At 54.4% G+C, this 20,403-nt stretch overlaps 7 protein-coding genes across 7 annotated transcripts; 4 read left to right on the top strand and 3 right to left on the bottom strand.

The window, feature by feature from the left end:
- Positions 1–68: 68 nt before the first annotated feature.
- Positions 69–2,481, top strand: BROUX77_004263 (uncharacterized protein; the record flags this gene model as incomplete). Its single annotated transcript, XM_073749006.1, has 4 exons — positions 69–307; positions 369–1,367; positions 1,473–1,748; positions 1,806–2,481. 4 exons carry the CDS (start codon positions 69–71, stop codon positions 2,479–2,481), a joined length of 2,190 nt encoding a protein of 729 aa, XP_073604720.1.
- A 237-nt stretch (positions 2,482–2,718) lies between these two features.
- Positions 2,719–5,961, bottom strand: BROUX77_004262 (uncharacterized protein; the record flags this gene model as incomplete). Its single annotated transcript, XM_073749005.1, has 6 exons — positions 2,719–3,372; positions 3,442–3,707; positions 3,782–5,530; positions 5,608–5,680; positions 5,756–5,812; positions 5,872–5,961. The coding sequence occupies 6 exons, from the start codon at positions 5,959–5,961 to the stop codon at positions 2,719–2,721; spliced, it is 2,889 nt and encodes a 962-aa protein (XP_073604719.1).
- Positions 5,962–6,603: 642 nt separating this feature from the next.
- BROUX77_004261 (uncharacterized protein) lies at positions 6,604–12,035 on the bottom strand (the record flags this gene model as incomplete). The annotated part of the gene is made up of 5 exons (XM_073749004.1): positions 6,604–6,908; positions 7,030–7,459; positions 7,534–7,967; positions 8,060–11,696; positions 11,754–12,035. 5 exons carry the CDS (start codon positions 12,033–12,035, stop codon positions 6,604–6,606), a joined length of 5,088 nt encoding a protein of 1,695 aa, XP_073604718.1.
- Positions 12,036–13,309: 1,274 nt separating this feature from the next.
- Positions 13,310–15,549, top strand: BROUX77_004260 (uncharacterized protein; the record flags this gene model as incomplete). Its single annotated transcript, XM_073749003.1, has 2 exons — positions 13,310–13,370; positions 13,541–15,549. 2 exons carry the CDS (start codon positions 13,310–13,312, stop codon positions 15,547–15,549), a joined length of 2,070 nt encoding a protein of 689 aa, XP_073604717.1.
- A 353-nt stretch (positions 15,550–15,902) lies between these two features.
- On the top strand, positions 15,903–16,799 carry BROUX77_004259 (uncharacterized protein; the record flags this gene model as incomplete). The annotated part of the gene is made up of 1 exon (XM_073749002.1): positions 15,903–16,799. One exon carries the CDS (start codon positions 15,903–15,905, stop codon positions 16,797–16,799), a length of 897 nt encoding a protein of 298 aa, XP_073604716.1.
- A 137-nt stretch (positions 16,800–16,936) lies between these two features.
- BROUX77_004258 (uncharacterized protein) lies at positions 16,937–18,204 on the bottom strand (the record flags this gene model as incomplete). The annotated part of the gene is made up of 2 exons (XM_073749001.1): positions 16,937–17,508; positions 17,598–18,204. 2 exons carry the CDS (start codon positions 18,202–18,204, stop codon positions 16,937–16,939), a joined length of 1,179 nt encoding a protein of 392 aa, XP_073604715.1.
- A 491-nt stretch (positions 18,205–18,695) lies between these two features.
- On the top strand, positions 18,696–20,243 carry BROUX77_004257 (uncharacterized protein; the record flags this gene model as incomplete). Its single annotated transcript, XM_073748999.1, has 6 exons — positions 18,696–18,724; positions 18,829–18,857; positions 19,001–19,015; positions 19,079–19,103; positions 19,160–19,591; positions 19,658–20,243. 6 exons carry the CDS (start codon positions 18,696–18,698, stop codon positions 20,241–20,243), a joined length of 1,116 nt encoding a protein of 371 aa, XP_073604714.1.
- Positions 20,244–20,403: the final 160 nt, after the last annotated feature.

Here is a 20,403-nt window from a genome sequence, read left to right as displayed (position 1 = left end):
ACACTTGCAGTAACCCCCGGCCCTCTTCCCCGGTCCGCCCTCCGCCCTCCTCTCCCCTCATATTCGCCATGGCCGCCAAACCGCCAACCCTCCGCGATCGCCAAGTCGATGCGCTCAAGAAGATCCTCAACCTCAACGAAGACGTTGCGCCACAGGAGCCGGAAAACTCTGATGCCCTGGCATTGACCCAGACATCCGGCGCTGTGCTCAACGCCGACGGTGATCCCATATGGAAGGTCCTGGTTTTTGACGATCTGGGCCGCGATGTGATTAGCAGCGTGTTGCGCGTTAGCGATCTACGGGCGCTGTGAGTACTGCCCTGCGCTTTTTCTTCGGCTGCCCTCCTCTTACTGACTGCCTCCGCCTAGTGGCGTCACTATGCACATGCACCTCGCCGCTGCCCGCCATCCAATCCCCGACGTGCCGGTGGTCTATCTCGTCGAGCCAACCGAGGCCAACCTCAAGTCCATTACCGCCGATCTCAAAAAGGGCCTCTACTCGCCCGCCTATATCAATCTCATGTCATCTTTGCCGCGCCCGCTTCTCGAGACCTTTGCCGCCGACACCGCCACCTCCGGAACTGCTGAGCACATTGCCGCTCTGTTCGACCAGTATCTTAATTTCGTCGTGGCCGAGCCCGACCTCTTCAGCCTGGGCATGCAGAACCACCACACATACTGGGCTCTCAACAGCGCCAAGACCCAGGACGACGAGCTGGACGCCATCATCGATCGCATTGTCACTGGTCTCTTTAGTGTTGTAGTGACCATGGGTGTTATCCCCATCATCCGCTGTCCCAAGGGCGCCGCTGCCGAGATGATTGCCCAGAAGCTGGATCGCAAGCTGCGCGACCACATTCTCAACTCCAAAGACAACTTATTTAGCGGCGCATCCCGCGGCCCTGGCGTCGGCTCCGCATCTGGCTCCGCATCCACAAATTCGCGCCCCGTGCTCGTCATCCTCGATCGCAACGTCGACCTGACACCCATGCTGTCGCACTCTTGGACGTACCAGTCGCTGGTGCACGACGTGCTGAGCATGAAGCTCAATCGCATCACTATTGAGAGCCCCGTCGATGAGTCCGCCCCTGAAAAGGGCACCACTAAAAAGACCTACGATCTGGCCACTAACGACTTCTTCTGGGCCCGCAACGCCTGCCTGCCGTTCCCGCAGGTTGCCGAGGACATTGACGCCGAGCTGACGCGATACAAGGAGGACACGGCTGAAATCACGCGCAAGACAGGCACGTCATCGCTCGAGGATCTGCAGAATGATGTGAGCGCGAGTGCTAGCGCCCAGCATCTCAAGGCAGCCATCACTCTGCTACCTGAACTGCGCGAGCGCAAAGCTGTGCTGGATATGCACATGTAAGTTTCCCAGTTGCCCAGGGCCCAGGAAGTCTTCTGAATCTTGGACCTCATGTCTTGACCTCTTGCCGGCCCCCGAGGTCCCCCAACTAACACTTTCTATAGGAACATCCTCGCGGCCGTACTTGCCGGCATCAAGAACCGCCAGCTCGATAACTTCTTCCAGATAGAGGAGAACGTTGCCAAATTGACAAAGCAGCAGATACTCGAACTTATTAACGATCCGGACAAGGGCGACCGGCCACTTGACAAGCTGCGACTCTTTATTATCTGGGCTCTCTCGACCGATCTCGAAGTCAATCGCGCCGAGTGGACCAGCATGGAAAATGCCTTGAAGGCCGCTGGCGTCGAGAACGTTGCATCGCTGCCATACATCCGCCAGTAAGTCGTGTGTCCTTCGCCCTAACCAATACTAGTAATCGCTAACACTCCCGTCAGAGTCCGCGCCACCACCAAAATGACCCAGCTTACCACCATCAACGCCAACCCGTCCGCCACCTCTGGCTCCAGCGACCTCTTTGGCCGCTTCTCCAGCATCTCGTCGCGCCTGACCGACCGGCTGAAGGAAACAGGCGTCTCGTCTAATTTAACGGCCAACCTCGACAGTCTGATTGGCGGCATCAAAAACTTCCTCCCACAGAACCGCGACCTCACCATCACCAAGATCCTCGAGTCCATCATGGACCCGCCCGCCGCCTCCTCCTCGGCCCTCGCCAAGACTGAGCACTACTTGTACTACGACCCGCGCAACGCCCACGCCCGTGGCTCCATCCCCCCGCCCTCACAGGCCCGCCACCACCAGTCCGCCACCGCCGTGCCCGGCAGCCTGCCCGGCAGCGGTACAGGATCGCTCGGCGCTGGCGCCGGCGGCGCAACTGGGCCCGGTGGCAGCGCACCGACAGCGTCGTTTGGCCAGCGCCGCCAGGGCTTCAGCGACGCCATTGTGTTTACCGTTGGCGGCGGCAGCATGGACGAGTATGGCAATCTGCTCGAGTGGGCGACGCGCACGGCCGGCGAGCGCGGGCGCCGCCGCGTCGTCTATGGAAGCACTGAGTTGTTGGCGAGCGAGGACTTTATTGGCCAGGAGCTGGAGCGGCTGGGTGCTGAGATTTAACAAAGAGGTAGGGGATAATCAAACGTTTAGTCGTTTTCTTTTTCTTCTGGATGTCGCCTCTTCAGGCTGGGGTAGCCTGAATAGATGACAAAAAAAGAACTTGCTCTTTATGATGAGGTTTTTTCCCTTGTGTAACCGTGTAAATACGTGTATAGTTAAAACACAATCATCCATTATCATGAGTTCATTAGTTAATTGTAATATTCCTTTTTTTTCTCTTTCACCTCTATTCCTCCCTTACTCCTTTGCCGGGCGCCTCTCGGGCAACGGCGGCGGTCCCTTGTCCCCACTGCCCTCGTCCTCGCGCCGTGCTACACCACCCATTCCAAACACGGCTTGTGCCCCGTTGTTCAGCTGCGTCATTTCCACTCCATACGGCCTGTCAATGGTGGCTGCCGCTGCTTCGTCGGCTGATAGACTGATCTCGTGCACTGGTGCAGCAGCCACGTCCTCGCTGAGACCAGCGACGAGGTGGTAGCTGGGCGGCGGGGTACCAGCACCAGCACCAGCATCGGTTGCAGGGACCTCCACGTCCATGTCAGCGCCCCCGTCAGCGCTGGCAATGCTGGCGCGGACCGAGTTCAACGAGTCTGTGCTGCCTGAGCGGTGCTTACGCTTACCAGGCGAGCGTACATTTGCGCCAGTCGTGGAGTTTGAAGCGGCCGAGCTAGAGGCAGATGTGATGGCGTCCTGGACAGCACGCTCCGCCTCGTCGGAAGACTCTTGGGCGAGCTCCTGGTGAAATAGTCGATTGTCAAAGCGCACAAATTTGGCGAGCGTGTCGGAGAGCGGGAGCGGGGTGGCGGCGAGGGCAGCCTCGGTGGCGTAGATTAGCAAGGGATTCTGGCCTTCATGCCACACACTGCGGATAATTCGTTCCCATTCGACTTTCTGTTGCGATGAGAAAAGGGCTAAGATCAGTATTGGGGATAGGACGCAGTGAAACAAAAAGGGGCTTACCTCGGACTTGACGGCGGGAGTAGCGTCAGGCATTACATGCAATCTCCACCACTGATCAACTGGCCCGACGTTGGATTCTGTGCTGAGGTCGACCAACTTTGGCTCCTGACGTTGACAAAGATACACTACGCCATCATCACATACAACACCACGCAGGTGCATGAGCCGTGAAACAAAAGGTTTAGGCCGAGGCTTTTCTGGATCTGTGTACATTGTAGAAATCTGGCGCAGTTGTTCCTGATGGAAAGCAATATGTTTTTGGAGGTCTGTGGATATGCAAGGTCAGCAGGGAATCGGCGAAGGTCAAGGTGGCCTGGGAAATGCCATGATTCTAACTTACTCTCAACATCCATGGTCACATGCGCATGCTTCTTCTTCAGCACATCGACAGTATGTGTCAAGACATCCATCAAGCTTTGTTCTTGCGGTTCGAGGTTTAGAGGCGCACTGTCCAAGCCCAGTGGAAACTTGCGTTCATCGAAATCCGCTTCGGCAAACGTACGAAAACGTGAGCGGTCGCTGATATATCGCATCTGTGCCTCGTAATCGCGGATCTGTGTCTCATAGTGGCTTAAGGCTGCCGCTGGACTGACAGTGCCACTGGCAGAAGAGGGCCCAGTGTTCGTGCCTGAAGTCTGGGATGGGACTGCGCAGAGGCTCGCAAGGCGTTCCTCGGCCTTGATCAAGCACTGCTTGTGATCGACTAGCATCTCCATCAGGCCGATGGCCTCTTTGCGGCGAGAGCTCATATAACGCTCGACGCTGAACTCGCGTGGAATTTCAAAGGGCGCCTCGCGACCTTCGGTGTTGATATGCATGGCCAGTACGTCGCCTTGCTTTTCGATTGATGTCATACCCGACTTGGCGTGCGGTCGGATGTTGAAGTTGACCGTGTCGTTCCACATGACGTGGTCCCAAATGTCAGTTAGTGATTGCACATAAGGCCAGCTGCTGGTGTTAACCTCGGCCTCGATGTATGTAACCTGTGTTTGTTGGAAGTCGTCTTCATTATTCACGTCAGGATCATCACTTTCTAGAGCCGAGTTACTGTCTTTTTGACCTTCTGTGCTGGGCTGTTCGAGGTTCTGAAGATGGGATATCTCCCGATGCCGCACGACAGTCAATAGAGGCTGAGCAGCTTTGCGGTCACTATCGGCTAGAAAGTCGAAGAAGCGAGCCTCCAGGTTATAGTTGCCACCCAAAGCATCGCTGAGACTGTTGATGGTACCGAAGCTGCGCTCTGACATTTCTAGAAGGCCCAGAAGGCGATGGAGCTCATCAGTGGCTGACACGCCGGCACTTTGTGCGGCCCAATCCATGTCTGAGTCGCTACGCGGCAGTGCATCAGGATCGGCATCAGCATTAGTAGGCGGTTGTGTGTGTTCTGCTGCGGCCTTGAGAATAGGCGCACCTTTCCACCAGTCATGGTGGTGGCCATAACTATTGCCTGATGCGCCGCCAAGCAAGATATTCCGGGCTAGTGGGATAGAGTGTAGCACAGTGATGATGCCGCCAAGACGGTCTTGTGTTGAGATACCGCCAGATTTATTGGCCAAAATGAGCACAGCCGGGGCATCATAAGGCCGACGCCGAGCAACTGGTTTGATGGTATCGATCTGCGGCGCGGCATATTTGTCAACAGACACAGACACCATGGCCCAGTTGTTTTCGGGGTATTCTTCCATGCGAGCGGGACCAAATGACACTGTGGGTGGTGGCGCAGCGGCATCGGCCATGGTCTCGGTAGAGTGTAGTGGTGATGCTGAGTTCATGATGCCCATTTCCTGGTTGTCGATGTCAATGCCAGACTCTTGGGCCGATAGTCGCAAGGCCTTTTGTAGGTCATCTTCTTCTTGGGACATGGCGGGCGGCAAGCTGTCGTCATGGAGGGGGTTGTATTTGTAGTTGTCTAGATTTGAACTGTCCATTCCCAAGCGCCAATCCGATACGCGGTTCGAATTCACAGGTGATGGGTTTGCGGTACGTGACGGTGGGCGTGAGAGAGCCAGGCGCTCGTAGTAGGCATCGTTCTGTTCGGGAGTGGCAGGCCGTTCGCCGGCAGGCCGGGCGGCAGATTCAATATGGAAGGCTGCAGAGATAGACAGAGGCCGGCTGTGTTAGTAGAGCGATGGACAGGGTGCAGATCTTGTTCTCCTCTCGGCTTACAAATGCCCTGTTGCGGGGTGCTGTCGTTGTCGGTTGGGAACACGGGATTGTCCCAGGTATATTTCATCTTGAACTACGATAGAAAAGGTGGTCAGCATAGTACAGCCTGCCGGCCAGCCATGGGCGACCTGTAGACAAGGCAACTTACAGCTTCGGCATCTTCAAAGTATTCTTGGACAACGCGCATAGTATCGTTGTTGTTGGTCTGGGAGACAGTATCAGCGTCTGTGTGTGTCTGTAGCAGCAACGCACGTGGCAGCCCACCTTTAAGGCCCGGGAAATAACGATCCGGTCGCCAAAGGCCGTGAACTCGACCACCTCTTGGATGGCCCCATCGGACGGCTCGGCGCTCATGTCAGGCGGCGGAGAGGCGGCGGAAAAGCCCAGATGGCCATGCGACGGTCACGAGAAGCAGCAGTTCGAGGGCAAGCTGCGGAGCGGAAGCCTGTGTTGGAGGAGCTTGTAACGTGCTGTCTTGGACTGGGCTGAGCTAGCTAGTTCCGGAGATCGTGGCCGCTCAGGGAGGGCAGGGTGGATTCGGGTTGGGGCTTGGGTCGGCAGGCGTCTTGGGCCGTCGTTGTTGTGATTCGTTGTTGTGTTGGTGTTGTCGTGGTAGATTGTTGTTAGGGTTTTGACTATGGATGCCTGCGTAGGAAAGCTTGTTTGTGCGAGACGGTGAGGGGCAAGACGAGCGTGTTGAAGGATGCTTAGTCACAGCAGCTACAGTGGAAGGTTATAGAAGACCAGGACTGGCTCCACTGGCTTCCAGCAGTCCACCTCGCTGTAAATACAGGGCAGCGTAGTTCCGCCAGGCCCTCAACAATAAAGTCATCAAGTCGTGAGTTGCGTCATATTAATCGTCTAAAATATTGGTATGTCAGTTGGGCCTCTCTAGGCTAGGCCGACCCGAATAAATTCTCATGATCGGCCGTTGGACAGTCTCACTTCCACTTTGGCCTCTGATCGCCTATTTCCTCCCCAGGCCTTTCCTCGAGCTCACCGACCCAAATCATAATAAATGGTCAATCCCGTCCGGAAATTAAAAATAAAGGAATGCCGCGAAGCCTGTGCGTGCAGGTACTGAGCCCGAAAGTCTTCCATGGCCGAATGCACCTCGCGGATGTACGACCGCTCATTCATCGGTACAGCCTGCTCCACGCGCTTCCAACTCTCCTGGTCGGAAAGGGAGGTCTCGCTGACTAGCTGGAGAACACGATCCTGGGTCTCGATTGATAGGATGCGTCCCTCAAGGAACGACTTGGTGAGCGCTGCCGCGCCGGCGTTGGCCTGTTCAATAACGTCTGTAAGACGGGTCACATGTTAGCAGATGGAAATCGTGATGCATACTGGCACCGAGAGATTTAAGGGAGCTCCTTTGTGCCCGCCGCAATCGCTGTCGCCAATGGGGCCGTTGTAACTTACTCAGCCGGTTAAACTTCTTGCTTCTAGTCTGAGCAACCAGTACCATGACGCCCTGATCCCGACTGCGCTGTCCATTAGACACACCCATGTCCGTGCTGTGTTGTTGTTGTGTCACCATGTTCTTCATTTTGAACAGCATCTTGCTATCCTTCTCACGTTTCTCGGCTCGCAAGTGAACAATCAACTGCGCTGGACTAACTTCCACGTCGCCCACGTCCTTGGTCCAAAGACACTTGACTTTGAGCTGCTCTGGCTTGACAATGACAATCCACGAGATCGAGTCGTCACGGTAGCGGGTCATGAGCTCTTCGACTGTGCGCGCATCCGACGCAAGCTCAGCACTGATGTTGTGTTCCCAGAGTGTCTGTAGTACTTCTAGACCAGTTGACCGCAGAAGCGCAGGGTCGAAGCTGGCCACCAGGACCTCGCACTAGATAAAGGGGAAAAGAGTAAAGCTCGTTAGTCTTGCATTCACTTCGAGAGTTATCTCAGTCTCACACTCACCCGAGTCGATGCCATGCTCAGCATGTCTTCTGTTGTCGTCATTCGACCAGCCTTCTTTTTGAACTTGTTGACTGGCCTTTGGACTCTTGTGAGCCGCTCCCAAGCCAAACTAAAGCCTACTGCGTGCCGCACCTGGAAGCCACTGGCCATCTTGGGCCGATGAGCCTTGATCAATCCGTCGTAACGTCCACCAGCTGCTAGCACTTGCTTCGGACCGTCCTCTGAGATTAGCGAAAACATGATGCCACCTGTGTAAAAGTCTTCTTTGATGGCTCCTAGTGGGTGGATGTGGATCTTGGTCTTGACTTGCAGTCGCTTGCAGTACTCAAGCACCTCTTTGATGTGTGCAATCGTCGGGAGGAGCTGTCTGTAGTAGTTGGTGTCATCATCGTTCAATAAAGCTTTGAGCTGACTCAAGGCAGAATTGGGCTGGCCTGTTGTAAAATGAGAGTTAGTTTTTGAATCTCATCATACTTGGCCTCCTGCTGTCCATATTGCTTTCCCCCCTTCTTCCTTCTATACTAACCTGTCCAGTCAAACCGTGCGAGGACATCCACGCTTGTTGCCGATACACCGACTGACGGGTCACGTAGCTGGGTTCTGAGCGAGTTAAAAGTGACTCTGCCAATATTTAACGACGTCAAAATCTGTGCTACCCCACGCCGTGAGCCTTTATCAATCTTGCAGTAATCAAAGATGGTTTGAAGAATCTGCGAATGGCTAATCATGATCCGCACCTTTCCTTGCGCTAACCTCGGAAACGCCGCAGCAATCTCGTCCAGCACCTTGATGGTCTCAGCTTCCTTAAGAGCTAAATCCAAACTATCTATTGTGACAATGTCAAAGTCGACTTCTCCTGTGGTCTCTGGCGGCGCATTAGTTAGGCGGTTGCGATAGACAGAACCAAAGGTGAATGTACGTGAGGCCACAGGGCCCGGGTACGTTGCTAGGAACCGCGCATGGCCCATTGTTAAATCAAACGGCATCTGAAGCAATGTGCCATTAGGACCGAGAACACAGTACACCGTTGAGTTGTCTGGGTAGTAGTTGCGTGAGCGTGGATAAATCTCCGACTTGGACACCTCCAGCGCGCCATGCCGCCGAAAGATTTCACTGAGAGTCGCGCGTGCCACAGACTGAAAGAGTATTGACTTCGGGTCCGGGCTGGCACTAGCACTAATACTAGCCCAGTTGTAGTCCTTGATCGCCTCTACAGGGCGCGCAAAAATCGTCTCCAACATGCCCTCGTAATATTGAGAATTGGGGTCTGCGATACCAGCTAACGCCCGTTTAATCGCCTCGCCCTCCATCTGCACCGGGAGAAGCCCGCTCTTGAGAAGCTCTCCGGCTGATGGTCGGGTCTCAGGATCATGCGATAGCAATGACAGAATGATGTTCTGCTGTATCTTATCTTTGGGTGTATGTGACTCTGGCAGAACCGGTGGTGATAGACGCAGTGAATCTGTCACCTGAATGCGCTCCATAACAGCCTCACAAGGTGGAGTGCACATTTCGAAAAAGATAAGGCCGAGTGAGTACATGTCGACCTTGGAGCTGTAAGAGCCCCGGGCTGCTGATCGCACTTCAGGTGCAGCGTAAAAGGCTGTGCCAATGCTTTTGGTGCCCATGTCAGCCAGAACTTGCGAGTCGTTACCGCGCTTGTCCACAACAAAATGACCACTGGTAGCAAGGCCAAAGTCGCCGATTTTGACATTGTCCAGTCCATCGTCGCCCTGGCTTATGAATATGTTTTCGGGCTTGAGGTCGCGGTGAACGATTCTTAGGGCATGGATGTGAGCAAGACCCTCAAGAATCTGCCTAAATAAACGCCAGACCTTGTTGGGATGATTGTGGATGTCTCGAGCAATGAGATAACGTAGTGTTCGCTGGTCGCAATATTCCATGGAAATATACAGAATGGTACGGAAAGGATTGCGCGGGGGGGCATTGTGAATTGCAGCATTGGTCTTGCGTGGCGGAATCCGGATCGGCATGGACTTGACCTTGAACGTGGCGCTGCGACGGGCCGAAGACGCAACGGAGTCTGTTTCATGATCTTCATCATCAGATTCGATGGCATTATCATCGGCATCATCCTCTGTTGTCTCTTCTTCATCATCATCATATTCTTCTTCGTCGTCATCTTCATATTCTTCTTCTTCTTCCTCGCATTCCTTGTGGGCATCTTCATCATCAGTGTCGTAGCCAAAGATGACGTCGGGCTGGCTGGTCGAGATAAAGTCTAAGCCTGACTTGCTAGCCTCAAACACAATTTTCGGAGCGGCAGAAACAGTCTTTTCGGATCCCCGCGAGGCGTGCGAATGCGAGTCCTCCTCGATGTCAGACAGCTCGCTGCCGTCTTCAGCACTTGCGTTGCTGCTCATGTCAGAAATATCGGGCACTTCTTCAACCCACGTATTGTAGTAGCGCACAACGGCAGGGTGGCTGATTCGGGACAACAGACGAACCTCTTTGAGTGTTTCGGTTAGACTGGAGTGGCTACGCTGGGTGACCTTCTTGATGGCGTAGAATTGGCCATCAAGCTTTTTACGGGCCTTGACAACTTGGCCAAATGCACCCTTGCCCAGAAGTCCTTCCTCAACAAAGTCCTCAGCGTATCGTGATTGAGTAAGACCTCTAGTCATGGAGTCACGGCGCAGACGAGTTGGAATTGAGGAAGAAAGAGTAGCAATGGTGGACATATCGGGCATGGGTGGCACATCACGAGCCATGACTGGGGCATCGGTGGCCAGGAATTCGCTAGAGCTAAGTTCAAAGGCACGCGGACGCTTCTTGGCATTACTCTTGAAAAAGCGCGACACGAGCTCGCGCAGCGGTGGCGATAGGTCGATGGATTCTTGGAGCGACATTGGAGATGTATGCTTGAGTGGCACATCGAGACCAAATATGAGTTGTAGGAAGACGACGCCAAAGTCCCAGACATCAGACTTTTGGGTAGGCGTTGCACGAGTATCGACAGCAAGCTCCGGGGCCAGCCAGTAGGCAGAGCGCGCGGTTCCAACACTAGGAAGAGACTTGGTTTGATCATTGATGTGGTGAAATTCGTGTTGGTAGGAGATGTCGGCCAGTTTCAAGCCAACATCATTGGTCCGCTCATCCCTGAACATGAGAATGTTGCGTGGATGAATATCTTGGTGAATAATACCACGGTTGTGAAGATACGACAAAGCATCTAGTAAATCGCGAGTCCAGGCACGGACTTTGATGATGTTGAGACTGCCTGTTAGCTCGAGGAGCTCTTCCAGCGAGCCTCTTTCGGCAAGCGGCATTAAAATGCTGACGTTCCATGTGGGCGTGTCTTGAATGGCACGATCTCTTTCAATCTTGTAGGCCAGAAGCTCGACAATGCGTGGATGTGCCATTTCCTGGAGCTTGGTCAACTTTTGCTCGAGGTTTTGGATCTGATCTTGGGCCTGAGAGGCCGTCTTGCCAGCACAGCGAACAGTAGTTTCTTTGAGCAAAAGAGATGGAGCATGACGACCCTCGATGAGAATAGGGCGGACTTTTGACAGCTTAGACACAGATCCATCCTTGAAAGGCGTCTTCTCTGCTACGCCGAGGAAGGTGTTGGTGTTACCCGACGCATCCTTAACAGCGCAGAGCTGATCGAATACCAAGTCCGGATCATGTTTAGATGTGTTTTTAGTAGAGTTGAGAACTGAAGCCAGGGTGCCACGCTGGCGCTGGTTCTTTTTGCTGGACTCAGTCTGGCGCTTCTTTTCATCCTGGAGCTGGCGCTCCCATGTCTCTTTCTCTTCTTCTTGTTCCTGGAGACGGCGCTTGTTGGCCTCTTCCTCCATCTGCTGGGCACGCTCAGCAAGGCGAGCCTCGTGATCAGCACGCTCTAGTTCCAGTGAGCGCTCGTTGCCGTCAAGCTTGGCCTGGGCAGCCGTATTGAGGATCTCCTCAATACCCATAGCAATAGTCATCATCATCTCGTCCTCATGAACATGGTTGCGCGGCTCGGTCTCAATGTACTTTTGGACCTTGAAGAGCGCGCCGGGGCGTAGATTAGAGTGGTTCTTGAGGGTTAGTAGAGGCGGTGATCTTGGGTAAGTGGCAGTGAAAACTACATGAAGAGTCAGGGCAAAATCGGCGTCAATGTTGGAGGCAAGGTCGATTTCAAAGCTAGGCTCGGTTTTCTAGTCAACGGTGTTAGAAGCAGAGAGAAACAGCAATTGTAGAAAAGAGACACTCACTTTCCAAGCCGAGCGGCCTTCGTCCAGGCGGCGGAAGTTGTCAAAGTAGGCAGACTCAAGCACAATGATTTCATTAGACTGAAGCTCTTCATAGTTGAGCTTTTCAGGAGCTTGATTGCGGGCCTGAAAATTTGGGAAGATGTTTTCTTTGCCCTTGCTCACAGCAGGTGTGGCCGGGCCGGAGGAGGCAGACGCGGTAGCCGAAGGCGCATTGGCGGGAGTTTTGCGCGAATGGAGAGGGCCATTCTTGGCCCCTTTCTTGGGCGTCTTCCAAGCAGTCATCCTGGAAGCTGACAATCGAAATGGAATGATTATTGAACAATGGATATTAGCAGCCGCAGACTAGAGCCAGAAACATCCAACATGCGTAAATGGGCATATGGCTGGCTGAGACTGGCAGCCGGCGCAAAGGCCGGGATGTGTTCCGGGTAAGAATCAGGAACGGAGTAGAACAACAGGAAACTATTTGTGTGCTTTGGAAACAATCACAACAGACAGCGTCAATGCCTCCCGGGAATTCAACAGTTTGTGCGAGTTGTTAAAAAAGAAGAGAAATCTAAGGTTGGTTTGCTAGACAAAAGAAAAGAACACAGGGCCGAAGCTTTCACAGCTTAAAGCTTTTTGGCGGGGTGGAGTGCTACTTGTGGGTGAACAGATTGCAACTCACACTGTCCAAGCCGCCTGGGTTCGGTGAGTGTGTACTGTATGGGCACAGTGCGTATTGTTAGGGTTCCGAGGCAGGAGAATGAGGGCTTTGTGGCTTTGCCAGACTTTTGCCAGAACTTGTGTGCAAGGCGTAGTGCTGAGTCAGATCAGGCATCGCAGTTGGTGGCCTTGTTATGAGATTGGCGTTGCTGGCGGCGGTTGAGAGATTGGGCATGGAAGAGAGAGGCTGAGGCAGATGAAGAACATCGCGAGTTGGTGTAAGCCTGGAAAACCCTTTGGGAGTTCGTTAGGGGGCCGGCCTGTATTATAGCCTGAGTTACAGGGGAAAGAGATAGGGCGCATTGTTAGTGGGCCGGGACTAACACTAATACAGATGAATACGTCACAAAAGCCACAACTAACTGTGTACCACTGCTAAAAACTCTACTTTTGCCACATTATAGAAAGACGTGAATGGGGACAAGCTTGGACAACTTGAAGAGCGCCAAATATGCAAGTTCTTGTAAGACTTTCACCCAGAGGTGGCGCTGTAGCGTCATTGTTTGCGCGTGAAGCTTACAAGCTAGTTTGACTATCTACCAACTCAATAGTGGATTATCTCCCCTATAGCTTTCCGCCCCACGGTCCGCTAGCCAGCAAGACAGCCCCATAAATATTCCATCAGCCATTGGCCCAGGCCAAAAAAGTAAACAAGCCGCCCCGTCACCGCCGCCGCCCGCCACCGCGACAAACATCACCACCACGGCTTAATAACACCTACGCTCACATTGCCCCACCCTTGCCCGGCCGAGCTCTGCTTCTGCACTTGGAACCCCCCGCGAGATCCGCCATTTCCGACGTGTCGGCCGTCCTGTTTCATTGCGCACACCGCCTGAATCTTGCCCGTCACCATGTTGGGGTGGGTAATGCGACGCGCCCAGGGCAGCGCGCCCAACGATGCCGATGACTATGGTGAGAACTGCTGGCCTCAACCCCCTAGAAGGCGCAATCGTGTTACCAGAGGTTTTTATTGTGACATGTTATTGGGCAGATGCAATGACGTCAGCACAAAATGTCGCGATTGTTTCTTCCCGCGCTGAAACTCACCGGCCACTGCTAACATTCTGTCTGGATGCTTCTAGGCGATACTACGCAAATAGACCAAGGCGCCGACACACCCGCTCCGGTATTTGCTGCGCGAGCCTTTAAGAGCGCTATCTTCGGCACACCAACGCCTGCTGGTAATGACGACACTACATTACAGTCAACTTTGGACTACACCGGTCGGTCACAAGACACAACCATGAGCATAAACAACCGGACCCCCACGAAGCCCACCGGTATTCTCCTGACACCCGGAACCGGTACATCACGCCGCAAGAAGGTTTCCTTCAACCAGGAAGTACTGCAAAAAAACGCGTCGACGGGCAGTCTGCGCAAAGAGACACTGACAGGCCGCAAGCGCACGCCGCTACTTGAGGCACTTGAAAATTCGAAATCAAAATCCAAAAAGGCACCAATACCGCGATCATCGACTATTTCCGTGCCTGACTCAGACAGCACGGATGAGTGGGAGGACGAAGAAACCGGTGACGACAAACACAGCCAGCGTGACATCACTCTTGACATGGCCGAGCCCCGCTCGGACTCCGGCAAGTACTGGAAGCGAGAGCACGACAAGTACCGTACCGAGGCCTTGGCCACTATGGAAAAGCTATTAAAACACAAGGAACTGTCCAAGTCATATGCCAAGGCCAAAGACGACGAAAACATGGAGTTGTCAACGAAGCTTGACCAGGAGAAATCCAAAGTCGAAGATCTGGAACGCAAGCTTGCCGACCTGACGGCCCAGTTTGCCGGCCGACGACCCGGAACTTCAACCGCTGATGACGACAACTCCGCAGAACTTCTCAAAAATCTTGCAGCACAGACGACGCTTGCTGCTGACTACAAGCGCCAGGTCAACGAGCTTGAAGCATTACTTAAAGACCGGTCAACGCGCAGCTCATTGACACTGCGGTCCTCAGGCTCACAGCTCGACAGCCAGCGCGAGCTCCGGCGCGCCAAGTCGCAATTACGCGAAGTCAACGAACTACGTCGTGAAATTGACAGGCTCAAAGCCGATCTGGCTTCTTCAGAGCGCAAAATCGGGCGCCTTGAGGATGACAACAAGAGACTCAAGTCACAGACTGCTGGGCGTACAATCGACGATTCTAGAGTCGACGATCTTAAGCGACAACTCCGCGAGGCGCGCGAGGAGTCGCGGCGCAAAGATGACGACCTTCGTGAGGTCAAAAAGGAGTTTGAAGAGTTTCGTGACGACTCACATGATCGCAGCGAAGACGCCAAGCGCGTTATAGACCGGGCGACGGACAAGATTGCACAGCTGCAGAACGACATCCGCGCGCTAAAACGAAAGTCGATACCAGACGTTAGCCATACGTCCATGTCCGCGGCCAAAGATCGAGTCCGTAGTAGTATGCCGCCTCCCAGCGCAGGGCCGACACTCCCTGTGTGTTCTGACAACGACGATGAAAAGACGAGCCCGATCCGCACTCTGACGCGAAATCTAACGCGAAAGTCCGGGTCGATCTCTGCAAACACACACAACGACACGGCTACTCTGACGCTCCCCACCCCGGCGGCTCCGAGCGACAGTGCGCTGCCAAAGGACGACCTTTCGCCACTACCAAGATCCCGCTCATGGCGTCAGTCACGCGATCCCGTCCGCGACGACACCGAAATTTCCCTAGACTTCCGACCCGATGCCACGGCGACAGACAGAAGCAGTCCAATTAGACCGCCCGCCCAACGCGCGCCTCCATCATCATCCCGTCTGCACGAGAATCGACCCCCAGCTAGTGAGGACCGCAGCGAAAAGATCAAGTTTGACGCAGTACCAGCGCTACCATCACGTCGCGGACATCATGGACGGTTACGCAGCAAGGACTTTGAGGGAGAGAGAGAAGCCGAGAAGCAGAGGGACAAGGGTAGAGACCGAGACAGACTAGCTGCAGACCTTCCCTCAGCCACAGCATCACGTAGCGCCCTCCCGCCGGAGCGGCGCGAGGCTGCGTTGGCCCGCATTGAGAAGCGGCGCGCCGAGAAGTCGCGCTGGGATGTGCGGCGGCGCTCTGACAGCGATCGGTAGCCCGCAAACGGAGGAATATCCCGCAGTCACGGGGCAGACAGAGACAGCGCGCGTCTTTACACATGAATGATGACGGGGTTTGTGTGTTTTTTTGGGTTGAGATTTCTGGGTTTTTGGGTGGTGGCGTTCATGGACTGTTGCTTGGAGATGGAGACAGCGAGGGTTTCATATGACTGCATCTTGGGGCTTTTAGGGTCTTTTTTTATCAGTGGATTTGCACTGTTTTTGTAGAGGGTTTTTGTTAGTCCTTATCTTGACAACCGCTTCATCATCACAGAACATGAGTCTCGTTGAAATTCTCTCATCCCATTAAACTTGCTTCCCCCATCCCCAATTTGGCATTTCCTTTCCGTATGCATCAGCCTCTCGTTTCTCTGCCCGGCCAAAATGCTGCCGTCCTTGCGGCCGAGGCAGAGCTGCGCCAACTGGAAGCACAGGTCCAGTCTGCGCGCCACAAGCTACAGGCCCTGAAATCCTCTGATACCAGTGCCCCATCACGCCCGTCATCGCCGGCATCAGGCTCTGGCGCCGCCTCCTCTTCCCTCAGCGAGCACTTCCTGCTGCTCCTCGCCGACTCGGCCCTGCCCCTCGGCGCATTTGCCTTTAGCAGCGGGCTCGAGTCGTTCGCCGCACACACGCGCCGCCCGTTCAGCGCATTCCTGCCACACAGCATCGACGCCTTCGCCGCCACCACGCTGCCGTATATGCTGGGGGCGTTTCGTGCGCCGGCCACCGTCGCAGCTGTCGACGACGCCCTGGACGCTGCGCTCGTGTGCACCGTCGGCCGCCGTGCAAGCACCGCCCAGGGCCGCGCGCTGCTGGCCGTGTGGGAGAAGGCGCTGGCGCCGGCGGCGGGGCCCGAGGCCATCGAGACCCTGCGGCCGTTCTGCGCGCTGATGAAGACGGTGCCTAAGATGCACCGGCCGGGCGAGATCCCGCCGGCCGCAGGACACTTGGCGCCCGTGTTTGGCGCGGTTGCGCGGCTGGTTGGCCTCGAGGAGCGTCAGGCCGCTTACATCTTTGTGCTGGCGCATATCAAGGCGCTGCTGTCGGCGGCTGTTCGAGCGAATATGTTTGGCCCATTCCAGGCGCAAAAGATCCTGGCGAGCGTGGAGACGCTGGACTTGGTGAATCAGGCAATTGAGCGCGAGGCAGATACGCCGTATGAAAAGGCTGGACAAACGGTCCCGGTAATGGATCTGTGGATGGGGAGGCATGAGCTGCTGTACTCGCGCATTTTCAATAGTTAGATTGCGAGGTGGTTACGCGTATTATTAATAGATCGGTTGCTCGTGTTGCTTGAATTATTTTATTACCAGAACAAAGACTCCCAAGACGCCTAATGTGTGTGTATACGCAACATGTCCCCAAAATAAGCCGCCCGTTTTCACTCATCCTCGTCCTCCGAGTCGCTTCCGTACGCAACCAGTGGCCCAGAAGCCTCCTTTTTCGGCTTCACTGCCACTGATACCGCACCTGTTCCTAAGGCTACCAGAGTGCTACTCGGCAAGAATCCGGCCTTCTTTTCTGGCTCCGGCTCCTGCTGTGACGCCTCCTCAAGCAATAATCTACCGTCGTGTTCAATCTCGTAGCCTTGGCGGCCGTGCGGGTTGACCGCATTCTCGCCACGCGCAAAGTACACGTCATCCGGCGCCTCGTAGCCTTCAAGCCCGTAGCCGCTTTCAACCTTGCGACGCTTGCGCGCCTCGGGATCGCGGCCTTCAATTTCGGCTACAAACTCGGCTGGCAGCGCACGGCGGATAGCCTCGGCTGCTTGTTCTTCGATACGGCGGGCCTCACGCGCCTGTGCCATGGGATTCGGGTCGGCTGTGGCCCAGCGCACGTTTAGCACTTCATCGTGGTCGAGAGACTGGTGCGCCATAGATTCCTTGGCGAACTGTGCGTTAGCCTCATTGGTGTATGTGATGAAAGCGACACCGCGGGCGTTGAGAACACGTACTATAATAATACAAGAATATTGTTAATATCGTGCAACAATGAGTTACCAGCAACCCAGAGACAACGTGACCACCTGACTGTGAACTTACTGCGCTCAACCTGGCCCCATTCAGCAAAGTGCCGTGCCACCACCTCCTCTACATCATCTGACACGTGTATTCTTCCGACATAGATGGTGCGGTTCTGCCGCATGAAGCTTCCCACACCGCCCATGTCATCACGGTAGTCAGAGAACTTGTCGCGACCAAAACAGTCGACATTGGGATTGAACATGTCGTGAATCGTCGGTAGCCGATGCAAATACGGGCAGTCTTGGCCCTTGGGACAAACGCCGCGCGCAAAGAAGAGACAGAAGAAGCTACCTGCTACACCGTCGGCGCGCGTAAAGCCGCTGTCATTTGCGACATTGCAACGGCCCTTTGCGTGCGTTTGGGAAAGGAACTTGTCTTCGCGATCGCCACCCGCCCACTTGTTGTACCAGATGTTGAAAGTCGTTCCTGTTTGCGGCGGTGGCTCGGATGTGATGAAAGCCGGATCGACCTGTGGCCGCGCGGGCCGCCGCTTCTTGCGTATAATCTTCTTCACTTTGCGGGTGCCGGATGCGATCTCGCCGGGAGTTCCGTCATTTGTGACGGTAGGAACAAGGTCCTGTGTTTCGGTAGGCGCAGCGCTAGATTCAACCTCTGTATCGGTCATGGCTGTTCGTGCTGTGTGGATGATGGAAAAGGTGAGGATAGCAAACAAGAATATCCAACTTGACGCCAGCGCAACTCAGCAACCCAAAAAAAAAAGCGCCACATGTATGTGTGGCGTTGATATGTGGCGTCCGATAGGAAAAGTTAGAAGCCTGACCTGATGATGCTCTTTGACGGCGTATGGCACTGATTTGCCGCTCTTCAAGTAGAAATAATCAGTTATGCCTTTGTAGTCTTTGTAAAATTCCTATGAAGTAATCTCCCCGCCCGATCTGTTCTGTTGCCGTTCGCCGTCTCGCATCACAAGCTCTATACAATCCATGATGCCCTCTGTATTTATTGTGGGGCCAAGGACAGCGCCCCCAGAAAATTGCCCAGACGAGCACAACTGCGACTCGAGCCGTACACCACTTTGTCGCTCTCAGGCAAACACTGCCGCACTTCTCTACCATCTTTACAGACCAGACCGCGAGCGGCTTCAACAACGGCACCATGGTGAACATTACGGAGAAGATCAAGGAGTATGTCCCCCGACCACACGCCGCTGCTCAGCCCGGCCGCGGGGTCGGCTGCGGGGCAAATCTTGACCATGAAGCGAGCTAACAACTCCGGGTGTCTGTTTCAGGATCGAGGAGGAGATGCGCAAGACGCAGAGTAAGACTTCAACATCCATTTCCTCAAGACCTAGCGTCCGTCCAAGGAGCCCTCGTGTGCGATGGCGTCACGACGTGGTTGTCGACCGTCTAATTAGGGTTCAGGGTTACTTAACTAACATCCGCTTTCTTTGCGACTCACAGAGAACAAGGCGACGGGTAAGTGACTGATGTTTCCTTTTTTTCTGGGTTGAGATTTTTTTGACTGACACGACTATTTAGAATATCATCTTGGTCTACTGAAGGGGTGAGACAGGAACAAACTTCCTTCGTGGCCATGTTCCTCTACTAACGAGACAATAGTAAACTTGCCCGTCTTCGCGCGCAGCTGCTTGAACCCGGCCCTGGTAGTGGTGGCGGTCCTGGCGCAGGTTTCGACGTCAGTAAAAGCGGTGATGCCAGAATATCACTCGTTGGGTTTCCATCCGTCGGCAAATCGACATTCCTATCTAAAGTGACAAAGACGCGGTCAGAGGTGGCGTCGTATGCCTTCACTACGCTAACTGCGATTCCCGGTGTTCTCGAGTATGGCGGCGCCGAGATCCAGCTACTCGATCTTCCGGGAATCATCGAGGGTGCCTCGGAGGGCAAGGGCCGTGGTCGTCAGGTCATTTCAGCCGCCAAGACAAGTGACTTGATTCTGATGGTGCTGGATGCAACCAAGCGCGCTGAGCAGAGGGCGCTGCTGGAAGCTGAGCTCGAAGCTGTGGGTATCCGACTGAACCGCGAGCCACCGTAAGTCAAGACTCTGTGTGCAGTGTATGAATGGAGATGGCAAGGTACTGACCACCGACACGACAGCAACATTTACCTCAAGGCCAAAAAGGCTGGTGGCATGAAAATCACGTTCCAGTCGCCGCCCAAAGCCATGGACGAGAGGATGGTCATGAACATTTTGCGTGACTACAAGATCCTCAACTGCGAAGTGCTTGTGCGCGATGAGAACTGCACAGTCGATGACCTGATTGACGTCATCATGAAGGACCACCGCAAATACATCAAGTGTCTATACGTGTACAACAAGATCGACAGCGTATCGCTCGATTTCCTAGACAAGCTGGCGCGCGAGCCGCACACCGTCGTCATGTCGTGTGAACTGGACCTCGGCATTACCGATGTCATCGACCGCTGCTGGGAGGAGCTCCAACTCGTGCGCATCTACACCAAGCGCAAGGGCATTGATCCGTCCTTTGAGGAGGCGCTGATTGTGCGCAGCAACAGCACGATTGAGGACGTCTGTGACCGCATCCACCGGAGTCTCAAGGACACTTTCAAGTACGCATTGGTCTGGGGTGCCAGCGCGCGTCACATTCCTCAGCGGACGGGCTTGGGTCATGTTGTGTCGGACGAGGATGTGGTGTACATCTGCAGTGGATGGAGGGCTTAAAGAACATGAAGAAAAAATAGAATGGTCAAGTCAGCAGTTTTAGGATAGGTAGATAGAAAAAAAGCCAACATTACTTCTCAGATGATCATGACATCCTTGTTGTGTGTATCTAGTGTATACCATTTATATCCAATTACTCCCCAACGCCTGAGAACAAGCC

This window comes from Berkeleyomyces rouxiae (assembly GCF_048999995.1).
Source record: "Berkeleyomyces rouxiae strain 22BRR77 chromosome Unknown BrBRR77_ptg000004l, whole genome shotgun sequence".
In the NCBI taxonomy this organism is placed as follows: Eukaryota; Fungi; Ascomycota; class Sordariomycetes; order Microascales; family Ceratocystidaceae; genus Berkeleyomyces; species Berkeleyomyces rouxiae.
The sequence above is the reverse complement of the archived record's forward strand: the minus strand, read 5'-3'. Positions and strand labels throughout refer to the sequence as shown.